At 39.8% G+C, this 12,495-nt stretch overlaps 1 protein-coding gene across 5 annotated transcripts in view; it reads left to right on the top strand.

The window, feature by feature from the left end:
• The window catches only part of NLRP3 (NLR family pyrin domain containing 3), a 35,813-nt gene that overhangs the window by 20,309 nt on the left and 3,009 nt on the right, over positions 1–12,495 (top strand). For 4 of the 5 annotated variants that reach the window (XM_016125485.2, XM_016125483.2, XM_016125482.2 and 1 more), the window contains 2 exons: positions 9,104–9,274; positions 9,776–9,946. In XM_016125485.2, coding sequence (XP_015980971.1) covers positions 9,104–9,274; positions 9,776–9,946 — 342 coding nt within the window. The remainder of the gene's footprint in view (positions 1–9,103; positions 9,275–9,775; positions 9,947–12,495) is intronic. The other variant, XM_016125484.2, reaches the window with a different exon arrangement.

Here is a 12,495-nt window from a genome sequence, read left to right as displayed (position 1 = left end):
GTCTTTGATATGGGTTGTGTGTGCACTCCTGTTGTAGTTGAGCCCGGCTTGCTGTTAGCATGCCAGTAGGTGGGATTCACTCTCAGGCTGGCTGGTTGTGGGGACTGGCTATGAGCTGTGGTGTGGGGCTGACCCCACTAAACGACATTTGTCCCAGCAGGCTTATGTGCTTGTTGAGACCACCCTTTGGGTGTGCGGCTTGTGGGGCTAATCAGGTTGTGCTATGTTGTAGCCTGAAGCCGCCAGCCTCTGTATGTGTGTCAGTTCTGGGGCCACTTGGGAGGGGCTCCCATGCAGGCCAAGGTCACCCACTACCTGTGAGTTACCCAGGGCTACCTGTTAGGAGCTGCAAAGCCATCCATGGACACTACCTGTGTTGGACTTACAGGCCATGCTGTTAACTGAGGCTGGCAAGCACTGGTATCAGGCCTGGGGTAGCTTAGCAAAAGGCTCGGGGCACTTTAAAGGCTGAGGATCCCTGCCAGCTGCCTGTAAGGCTCAACAGGAGAAAGAGCCTCAGGTGATATGTGAGTTGGGTAAAGAGGAGTCCAGGGAGTGACCAGTGTTGTGCAAGTTGTGTCCCTCAGGTTAGTGCAGATTCAGATTTGGTGCCACTGCTGTGCCATTGGCCACTCTGAAAAGTCTCAGCTCACACCGAGGCCAGGTCCTGCCCAATTTGGTCCCATAGAACTCTGAGATTTGTTCAAGAAATACTGCAGTTCATATCGGGGCTTGTTGTCTGCCACTGAAAGTGACTTTGGGTGCATGGTAGCTGAGGCCTGTTGATGCTGATAACGGAGCCCTCTGCCGATAGTGTGGGGTAGGGCAGGGTTTCAGGGAGTCACTGGGGTGGAGCGAGCATATCTCACCAGGCAAATACAGATTCATATTTGGTCAGCCGGGGAAAGGGCTCAACACAGGGACATTGGTAGCTGTTACTTCAGCTCTCATCCTGAAGCCAAACCCTCCTTGTATGTTTCTGGCACCTCCTGAGCTTCTCTCCATCTGCCAGAGCCCAGAGTGAATCCTGTGAGTGAGTGTGTCTGTGCACGGGCCCTTTAAGGGATGTCTGGGTTTTCAATTGTTCTCTGTCTCAGCCAGATTGTTGGAATCCGCACTGATTTTTACAGCCTGATTTTGTTGGGGTTCCTCTTCCTGGCACTGGAACCCTGGGCAGGTATATCCTAGTGTGGGGTTTGGGCCCCTCACTCATCTAGGGGGAACTCCATTGCTGAGTTGTCTTTGCTAATTCTCAACCATCACTTGTGGATGCGGGGCCAGCCTGTGTGTCATCTTCACCCACTACCAGCCTCCAGGTAGCCTCTTCTTTATATTCTTATTTATAGGAGTTACGGTCAGCTAGTCTTCAGGTTGTTTTCTAGGTCAATTGTTCTATAATTACTTGTAATTTTAATGTGGTCATGGGAGGAGGAGAGTGCAGTGTTTCCCTACTCCACCATATGACCGGAAACATTTGTTTTTAGCTGTGAAATAACTTTAATTTTTATTTATTAGTTTTTATTTTTCCGCTAGAGTCGATGTTAAATATTATTTTCTAGCAGTTTTATGTTTTCAGGATAGTGGTTAGACGTTTATATAATTTATGTAGTGATACTCCTGGTAAATCTAGTTTCCACCTGGCACCATATTATTGACTGTATTCCCTGTGCTGTACTTCACATCCTTGTGACTATTTTGTAACTACCAATTTGTACTTCTTAATCCCTTTCCCCTTTTCACCCATCGGCCCAACCTTCCTCCCATCTGGCAACTATTAGTTTGTTCTTTGTATCCATGAGTCTGTTTTTGTTTAGTTTGTATTTATTTATTTATTTATTTTGTTCTTTAGATTCTACATATAATTGAAATCATATGGCATTTCTCTTTCTCTGTCTGGCTTACTCCACTCAGCATAATACGCTCTAGGTTCATCCATGTTGTTGCAAATGGTAAGATTTCATTTTTTTTCCTGGCTGACTAATATTCCATTGCATATATGTATCACCTCTTCTTTATCCAGTTGTCCATTGATGGGCACTTAGGTTGCTTCCATATCTTAGCTATTGTTAAGTTGTGCTGCAGTGAATTTAAGGGTGCATATATCTTTTCAAATTAGTGTTTTGGTTTTCCATGGATAAATACCCAGAAGTGAAACTGCTGGGTCATAAGGTAGTTCCATTTTTAATTTTTTGAGGAAACTCCAAACTGTTTTCCATTGCATTCCCACCAACAGTGCACAAGGTGTTCTCTGACCTTCCTGGATCTGTGGTTTGGAGTTTAATTTGGGGGAAAATTCTTGGTCATTTTTGTTTTTACATACTTCCTCTGTTCCTTTTTCTCTTTTCCTCCTGGAATTCCCATTATGTGTATATTAGACCCATACAAAACTTTTATAGTAGTTTTGAAGTTCTTTTTTATTCTGTGCTTTTTTTTTTTGGTCTGTTTTTTCCGGTTCACTTTTTTAATTTTAGAAGTTTCTGTTGAAATGCCCTCAAGCTCAGAGATTTTTTTCTCAGTCATTTCCTGTATAATCCCATCAAAGGCATTTTTTATTTCTGTTGTAGTAAGTTTGATCTCTAGCATTTGTTTTTGGTTCTTTCTTAGAATTTCCATCTCTCTGCTTACATTGTCTCTCTGTTCTTGCATGTTATCTACTTTGTCCATTAGAGCCTTAGTTTATTAATTATAGTTGTTTTAAATTCTTGGTCTGATAGTTTTAATATTCCTGTAATATTTGAGTCTGGTTCTGATGTTTTCTCTGTCTCTTCAAACTCTAGTTTTTGCATTTTAAAATGTCTTGTGATTTTTATCTTGATAGCTGGTTGTGTTTCACTGGGTAAACAGAAGAGCTGTAACTTGGCCATTGGGGCTATAGTAATGTGGGGTGGAGGCAGGAAGCCTTCTATAACCCTGAGATTAGGCTTCAGTTTTTACTGAGCCTGAGCCTCTGCGCTGTGGCTTCTCCATGCTTTGAATGTGCTGCTCAGCATTTTCCTCACCTCCGTGAGACAGGATGGCTGCTGGACTGGAGTCCAGGGATTCCCTCCCTGGTGTCAGTTGGGCTCTGATAAAGGCTGTGCTCTGGTGTGCTTTAAAAGGCTGCTTTCCCCTCCTCCTGCTAAAAACATAAAGGGTTTTTCTCTGATATTTACTTTGAGGACCTGGTTGAGCTCCTGGAGGAAAAACTTGCCTCATGTAGTTACAAAAAAATGTTTATTTCCCTTTGATGAGAACTTTTAGAGTTTACTCTCTTAACTTTCAAATATATCATGCAGCAGTAAAAACCATAGTGATCAGGCTGTATATTACATTCCTTATACCTATTTATCTTATAATTGGAGGTTTGTACCTTCGACCACCTTCATCCAATTTCCCCACCTCCACCCCAACCCGCACCTATCTTAATCATAAATATGTTCTCTTTTTCTATCCTGTGAGTCTGGTTTAAGATTTTTTTTTTTTTAATCCCACATGTAAGTGAGGTCATATAATATTTGTCTTTCTTTGTCTGACTTATTTCACTTAGCATAATGTCTGCAAGGTCCATCCATGTTGTCACAGATGGCAGAGTTTTTTTATTTTTTATTTTTTATAGCTGAATAGTATTTCTGTGTGTGTTGTGTGTATGTGTGTGTGTGTGTGAGAGACATCTTTATCTATTTATCTATTGATGTAACTTGAGTTATTTCCATAACTCGGCTATTGTAAAAAATGTAACAATGAACATAAGGTTTCTCTTCAATATAGAAATTTTATTTCATTCAGATATATGCCCAGAAGTGCAATTACTGAATCATATGGTAGTTCTATTTTAAAATTTTGAGGAACCACCGCACTGGTTTCCATTGGCTGCACTAATTTACAATCCCACTAGCAGTGCACAAGAGTACCTTTTCTCTACATCCTCACCAGCATTTATTTTCTTCTCTTTTTGATGGCAGTCAATTTTAATAAGTGTGAGTTGATATCACATTGTAGTTTTAATTCGCTTTTTTGTAATGATTAGAAGTGTTGAACACCTTCTTATGTTCCTGTTGCCTATTTAAATATCTTCTTTGGAAAGATGTCTATTTAGGATCTTTGCCCATTTTTAAATGGAATTATCTATTTTTTTTTTCTTTTTGTTATTGAGTTGTATGTCTTTGTCAGATATATAGTTTACAAATATTTTTTTCCAATCTAGTGGTATAATATAGGAGTCTAGTTTCATTCTTTTATTTTTTTGCTTTTTAAATTGAAGTATAATAGATAATTAGTTGCTCATATTTGCAATGTACTATTCAATGAGGATTTTTTTCCTAACTATAGTTGGCATACAATAATATATTAGTTTCAGTTGTACAGCATAGTGACAAACAGAAAGAACTCATAGATTCAAAGAATATTTTCAGGGTTTCTATCTTTTACATGTGAATATCTAGTTTCCCCAGCACAATTTATTGAAGAGACTGTCTTTTTTTCCATTGCATAATCTTGGGTCTCTTTTCAAATATTAGTTGTGGATTTATTTCTGGGCCTCTTGATTCCATTCCATTGGTTTGTATTTGTTTTTATACCAGTATGATATTGTTTTCATCATTACAGTATAGCTTGGAACCAGGAAGTGTGAGGCCTCTAGCTTTGTTCTTCTTTCTCAGGACTACTTTGGTTATTCAGAGTCTTCAAGAATTTTAGGATCATTTTCTACACTTCTGTGAAAAATGCCATTGGAGTCTTGTTAGGGATTGCATTGAGTCTAGATTACTTTGGGTAGAATAGACATTTTAGCAATGTTAATTCTTCCTATCCATGAGCACAGTATATGTTTCTGTTTGTATCTTCTTCAGTGTCTGTCTTCAATGTCTTATAGTTTTTGGGGTAGAGATTTTTCACTTCCTTGGTTAAATTTATTCTAGATATTTTTTAATTTTGATGCTCTTATAAGTGGGATAATTTCCTTTATTGCATTTTCAGATAATTTATTATTTGTATAGAGAAACGCTACTAACTTTTGCATGTTGATTTAATGTCCTCCAAGTTTACTGAATTCATTGGTTAAATCTAACAGGTTTTCTTTTTAAAAATAATTTTTTTATCATTATTTTTGATGACATTGGTTAAAGAAATTCAATAAGTTTCAGGTATACAATTTAACAGTAAGGTATATATGTATTGCATTGTGTTTTCCCCACCCATAGTTAGATTTCTTTCTGTCACCACATGTTTGACCCCTTTTACCCCATCTACTTCCTTCTCCCCACTTCCTTTCCCCCCACCCCACCAGTAGTCACAAGTCTATTTTGTTTTGTCTTATTTTTGAGTCTCTGTTTGTTTGTCCTGTTCATTTGTTGCTTTTATATTTATATCCCACATATAAGTGATATCATGTGATTTTCAACTTTTTCTGTCTGGATTATTTTGCTTAGCATTATTATCTAGAGGTCTATCCATGTTGTCATAAATGGCAATATTTCATCTCTTCTTATGACTGAATAATATTTCATTGTATATATGTGCCGCAGCTTATTTATCCAATCATCTATTGTAGGACACTTTGGTTGCTTCCATGTTCTGGCTACTACAAATAATTCTGCTATGAACATCGGTGTGCAAATATCTTTTCGGATATGGGTTTTCAAGTCTTTGGGGTAAATACCTAGTAGAAGGATTGCTGGATCACATAGTAGATTATTTCTTAGTTTTTTGAGGAACCTCCATACTGTTTTCCAATACAGTCCTACCAGCACTGTATGAGGGTTCCTTTTTCTCTGCTTCCTTTCCATCATTTGTTATTACTTGTCTAACAAGTTTTCTTTTGGTTGAGTCTTTAGGATTTTCTCTATATAAAATTCTGTCATCTGTAAATAGAGACAATTTTTTTTCTTTCTCCCAATATGATGCCTTTTATTTCTCTTTCTTCTCTGATTGCTCAGGCTAAGACTTTCAGTACTATGTTGAATAGGAGTGGTGTGAGTAGATACTCATCATGTTATTGTTCATAAAGAAAAGCTTTCAAGCTTTCACCACTGAGTATGGTGTTAACTGTGGTTTTGTCATACATGGCTTTTATTATGTTGAGGTGTGTTCCTTTTATACCAGATTGATTGATTGTTACAAATGGATGCTGAATTTATTAAATGTTTTTCTGCATCTATTGAGATGATCACATTATCTTTATCTATTGCTGTATTAATGTGATGTATTGTATTTATGTATTTGCATATTTTGAAGCATTTTTGCATCCCAGGGATAAATTCTACTTTATTGTGGAGAATTATTCTTTTCATGTGCTGTTAAATTTAGTTTACTAATATTTTGTTGAGAATTTTTGCATCTATATTTATCAGGGATATCAATCTATAGTCTTTCTAAAAAAATTTATTTATTTATTTATTTATTTATTTATTTATAGAATAGTTTTATTTTAATGTTTTTGTCTGGGTTTGATACCAGCATAATGCTAGCTTCATAAGATAAGTTTGGGAGTGTTCCCTCCTTATTGATTTTTTTGGTTGAGTTTGAGAAGGGCTTGCATTCATTTCTTTTTAAAAATTTGATAAAATTGATCATTAAAACCATCTTGTTTTGGGTTTTCTTTGTTATGAGTTTTTTTGATCACTGCTTCAAATTTTTTAAAAAAATTTATTTTATTGGTTTCAAGTATAAAATACATTGGTTGGACATTTGTATAATTTATAAAACAATCTCTCTAATTGCTCTTTCTCTCCTCTGGCTCTCTACCTAGCCATTACACTAATGCTAACTGCATTCTCTATGCTGTGCTCCCCATCCCCATGACAATCTATCAACTACTAACTTGTACTTCTTTAACCCCTCACCCTTTTTTTCCAGTTCCCAGCACTCCTCCTCTCTGACTGTCTCCAGATTGTCTTCTGTATTTGTGAGTCTGTTTTTGATTAGTTTGTCCTTTTTGTTTCTTAGATTCTGCATTTAAGTGAAATTGTATGTTATTTATCTTTCTGTCTGACTTACGATTCAATTTTTTTTAACTAGTAATTAGTCTGATCAGATTTTTTATTTATTGTAGATTAACTCCTGGTGGGTTGTGTGTTTCTAATAATTTTTCTATTTCTTCTCGGATCTCCAGTTTTTTGGTTCTAGTTGTTCATAGTAACCTCTTAAAATCCTTCATATTTTTCTAGTATCAGTTGTGATGTTTGCTCTTTCATTTATGTATCTTTATTATTATTATTATTGATTTGTCTGGCTAAATGTTTGTCAGTTTCGTTTATCTTTTCAAAAAAGTTACTCTTAGTTTTTTAATCTTTTCATTACATGCTCCATGTACCTATCAGTGGTTACCAACATTTCGATGATTCAGGTGTGACTTATTCTTAACAACCTGTCTTTCTGCTTGTAACTGCTGCTACTTTACTGTGCTCCTCGAATGTCTGTTTCATCATCTCTCTAGTTCTTTTCTGGAAAGAGTGGTGATGCTTGCTATTCTGTAACTTTCAAAATATTCTTTTTTTAAAATTTTTTCCTTTTTGATGTCTGTCTCCAGTCTTCTGGAATGTTCTTCACCTTTGCCAGTGTCTCAGTCTGTTTGAGGTGCTGTAACAAAAAATACCCTAGACCAGGTGGCTTAAAGAACAGACATTTATTTCTCACAGTTCTGGAGGTTGGAAGTCCAAGATCAAGGTTGTTATAGAAGATCTAGTTCTTGATGAGGACTGTCTTCCTGGTTTTCAGGCAGTCGCCTTTTTGCTGTGTCCTCCCATGGCAATAGGGTGAGGAGACTTTCTGGGGTCTCTATTATAAGGGCACTAATTCCGTGATGAGAGTTCCACCCTCAACACCTTATTAAGACTTTCCAAAGATTCCACCTCCTAATACCATCACATTCAGGAGTAAGATTTTAACAAATGAATTTAGGGGGTAGGAGGACACAAACGTTAGGTTCATAACAGCCAGTAATCCTGAAAATCCCTCCTGCATGTTCAATAAGGACCCTTCTGATAAAATTCTTTGTAGCTGGAAAACAAGAACTTCCTAAAAGCCACTCGGAACTTGTTTTGTTTTTTGCTTGTCCCTCTTAGGCTTCACATCTCTTGGTCTTGCTTACTCTATGCTTTTCATTCTGATTCACACTTGACTGGGAAGATGAAGACGAATGGATGAATACATACTCCTGCTTACTTTTATATCATATGTTCATGCCACATTGTCTGACCGACTTCTTTCTCTGTTTCTATTTTTCTTGATTTGAGGACATTTTAGAGCTTAAAAACATATACTTGCTAAGGATTCTGGCAGGAAGAAATGTGATTGCATGAGATGCTCTTAAATCAAGGCCCGTCGAAGGCCTAGCATGTTTGCCTTTCTGTAGTCTGTGAACTATCCTCTCAAGTCTTATGTGGGGGTGACTCAACTCTCTATTTTGGAGCTCTCATGCTCTTGTTGGGTGAGAAAATATACTCAACTTGGCCCAAGAATAGTATATCCAAAACTTTAATTACACTGAGTGTAATGCATAGCTGGGGCACTATGCTCTGAGAGGTGACTTACAGTTGGGGTGCAAGAGTCAGAAGGAAGTGCAGAAGGAAGAATGACATGGACAGAAGGGGCAGCAGAGTGGGTGACAAAGGCTTAAGTCTGGGTCCCTGCTGCACCACACACTTTTTCTTTGGCCTTAAGAAAATCACGTAATTTGGTGTGCCTCAGATTTCTAATCTGTAAAAGGTATGTCATGGTTACAGTTGCACTGCCCCTTGCTTGGTGGTGTAAGGATTAAATAAGGCAGGTTCCTGCAATGTTATGGGAGTTATTGGTCAGGAACAACCTGGGTGTCTTTCTGGAAGAAGTGGTTGAGAGGGGTGTGCACAGCCAGAGAGAATACGCATCAAAGGAGGAGGGCCATGGAGGGAGTCTTGATTCTATTCTGCCTTGTCTCCTGGTCCCAGCAAAGCATCTGCTGAGACCATTGTTTGTCTCTCTCTTGGGGCCAGAGACAGGGAATTATGATCTTCTTAGGTTTCTGGCTCCTGACTTTTGAGTTGAAGGGTGCAGCTTTCAGGTAAGATGAGGTCTCTGAAGTTAGATAGCTGTGCTGTGTCTGAGGCAGGCTGGACACTGAGGACTCTTTGCTCTGTTCCTTCTACAGGTTGGTGAGTTCTGGCCTCACGTCAGATTGTTGTTCAGCTCTGTCCTCAGTGCTCAGTGCTAACCAGAATCTCACGCACCTTTACCTACGCGGCAATGCTCTGGGAGACATGGGGGTCAAGCTGCTCTGTAAGGGACTCTTGCACCCCAACTGCAAGATTCAGATGTTGGAGTAAGTCCCCTCACTTATCATGGTGATGGGAATACATGGTGGCCAGGGGTGGGGGGAAGACTGGGGAAGTGATGATGAGATAATCTGTATCAAAGAAATGATGGTGTCTTCTGAGGGTTTGGCTTATTTTAGGATCATGCAACTGGGAGGAGTCTACTTCTAGATGGTGTAAAGGTGAACATAGGAGGTTCTGTTACCAAAAATCTCTCTCCCACACAAGCGAGGGTGGTATGGCTCTTGTGTTCTAAAGAAATTTAGAGGGAGATACAGAATTTGGGGAAAAAATCAGTTCACAAGCTGCTATTACTAATTTCATCTGCATAACCCAGTAGACTGCACAAAATCACTCTCATCTGCACCATGGGCACATACAGTTGTTCCATGCTCCTTGATCCTATCACTCCCGTGCTGTTCTGCAGTTGAAATGTTACAGGCTAAAATCTGGGAGACCTAGGGGAATGGGAGGGGAGCATTTTCTTTAAATCACCCTCCTTCTTGCAGACTAGACAACTGCAGTCTCACCTCACACTGCTGCTGGGACCTGTCCAGGCTTCTGACCTCCAGCCAGAGCCTGCGGCAACTGAGCCTGGACAGCAATGACCTGGGCGACCTGGGGGTCATGCTTTTCTGCGAGGTGCTGAAGCAGCAGGGCTGCCTCCTAAGAAGCCTACAGTAAGTGTGCTCTGCAGAGGTGTGGGTGGCAGGGCTCAGAGTTCTAGGGAAAAGGAGGCCAGTGACCAAAATCCAAGATGGTTCTTTGCACTCAGGGTGAGAGTGGACCTAGGTGAGGTGTTTTAGATTTGTTTTAGTATGGTAGATGAATCATGAGTTATACATTCAACGTCATCCAGACATGTAGAATATTTAAATTTCAGCTGGGTGCCAAAAGATTTTTCATGCATATTTCTAAAATAAACATTAGTTCCAATGACAGTAGCCAAGCGGAATCCTATTTCTGTGTGAGGGCTTATAGTTTGTAGAATTAGACCAGGTTTATTCTGATTGCAAATGTCTTGGCATTGGGGGTAGGGGGTTGTTGGTCTTCTATTTGAGCATTTCTAAATGGAAAGGTAGTACTCCAGAAACCCCAGAATAAGAAATTAATGAGTCAGCTAGTATAGCATGTTGGGACTACTGCTCCCTTCTGCCATCAGCAATGCTACTGAGGTATCCCATGTCTCATGGCTTCAGCCAGCCAGGGACCACACTCTGCAATGTGCTCTTCTCCAGGGTTTCTCCTACTTAATCAGTTATTTCTGCTTGGTCTCCTTTCCGTTTCTCATTGTCCAGTCTTTTCATACTGAGTCTCTACACTCTCTTCCCTGTTTATATTGTCTGCCTTCTGGCTTTACCAGGTATATATCATGCCCCTCAACTCACATCCCTATGAATCCCATGTCCAAATGCTTCTCTACCTCTCTTCATGTATGTCTCACAAGCCTCAAGCTTTACAAGTCCAAGTCCAAACTTGTGCTGTCCCCATTCTGTCCGAAACCTACTTCTTCTTCATCTCAATCAGTTGTGACTATCTGATTTGCTCAGGCCAAAAAACCCTGGTCTCACCCTGGTGCCTCCCCTTCCTTCTGCAAACAGCTAACACACTGCATGCCCTGCTGGCTCTGCTTTCACAGCAGGCCCACTCACCAACCACTTCTTGCCAGCCTCATGGCTTTTCTATTGTTTTAAGCCACCATCACCTCTTGTCTGGTTTGTTTTGGTGGCATTCTAGTAGATGCAGACTATTCTGCATCTACTTTTCTTGCCATAGAAGATAGGAGGGTGCAACTAAAACATGAGCCAGAGCATGTCACTCCCACCAGCACGCTCCTGTGACTTCCCATCACATTCAGAGTTGGAGCTATAATGCTCACGGCAGAGTCAAAACCCCATGTGATAATCCCTGCTGCTTCTGCAAATCCATCTTCTACTAACATTTGCTCCTTTTGCTCTACTCATATTGGTCTCCGTGTTTCACAAAAAACACTGTCATCTCTGAAACTTTGTACTTGCTGTTTGCTCTGCCTGGAATTCCCTCCCCTTTAATATCTGCATGTTTTGTTCCTGCATATTCTTAAATTATCTTCGTTAAGATCTTCTGTGTGAGTGTCTTACCATTCCACTAAAAAGTGTGCTCTTTCCTCTTCCCTTCTTATTTCCCTCCATACTGTTGGCCACTGTTGTACATGCTATCTCATTTTCTTGCTTATTTGTTATCTATAGCCTACCCCAAGAATATAAATACTGTTAGCCCTGGGACTGCTGTCCTTGTCCATGCCAAAGCTGAGAACCAACTAGAATGGAGGTTTGAACAAATAAAATTTGAATCAGTATTGTATCCTTGTGCAGACATAGTGGGTGTATTTGCTGTGGGAAAAGCCCAAATTCCCAGAGCTAGGAGGAATAGAGGAACAAAAGAAGGGATTGGTCAGGATGAAGCTGGAGACACCGCTGTATGAGGGGTCACTAACACAGCCTTGAATAGCACTCTGGAGATGAAGGACAAGCTCACAGCAGACTGGGGGTCCATGGAGGCAGCCATCATGTCCTGTTGGCTTGGCTACTGCAACATGACAGCACAGATTGGGTACCCTGCCCAAGAGACATTTATTTCTCACAGTTCTGGAGGATAGAAAGTCTGAGATCACAGTGTCAGCTGATTTGATTTCTGGTGAAATTCTCTTCTGAGCTAGCAGAAGAGCTGACCTGGCTCACATGGCTCTAGAGGTGTATAGAGTGTGCACTCTGGGTCTTCCTATGAGAACACCAGTCCCATCATGAGGATCCCCCTTCCCCCGCCTGACATGACCCCATCTCAGCCCAACCACTTCCCAAAGGCCTTGCCTCCAAATGCCAGCACACAAAAGGCTGGGCCTTCAACATAGGAATTTTGGAAGAAGATAAACTTTAAATCCATAATACAATCAAGTCAAGTTTCTTAGAAATTATTCAGGACAAATAATGTGATTTCTCAGTTAAGTTAGAAGGGAAATTTTTAAAAAAGGGAAAGAGGAAGAACATATATCAAAGACTTGAGAGGCACACAAAGCAATCTCACTGTGTGGACCTCATGTGGCTCTTGAGTAAATGAACATAATATTAAAAAACATCAGATGGTTGAAGAAATTTAAATGTCCAATTAAACATTGATTGGACATATGTCGAAATTGAGGAATTGTTCATTTCTTCAGCTGTAATAATGGCATTGTGGTAACGCTTTTTAA

The sequence above is a fragment of the Rousettus aegyptiacus genome, unplaced genomic scaffold (assembly GCF_014176215.1).
Source record: "Rousettus aegyptiacus isolate mRouAeg1 unplaced genomic scaffold, mRouAeg1.p scaffold_m13_p_7, whole genome shotgun sequence".
Classification (NCBI taxonomy): domain Eukaryota; kingdom Metazoa; phylum Chordata; class Mammalia; order Chiroptera; family Pteropodidae; genus Rousettus; species Rousettus aegyptiacus.
This window is presented reverse-complemented; position numbering and strand designations above follow the sequence as displayed.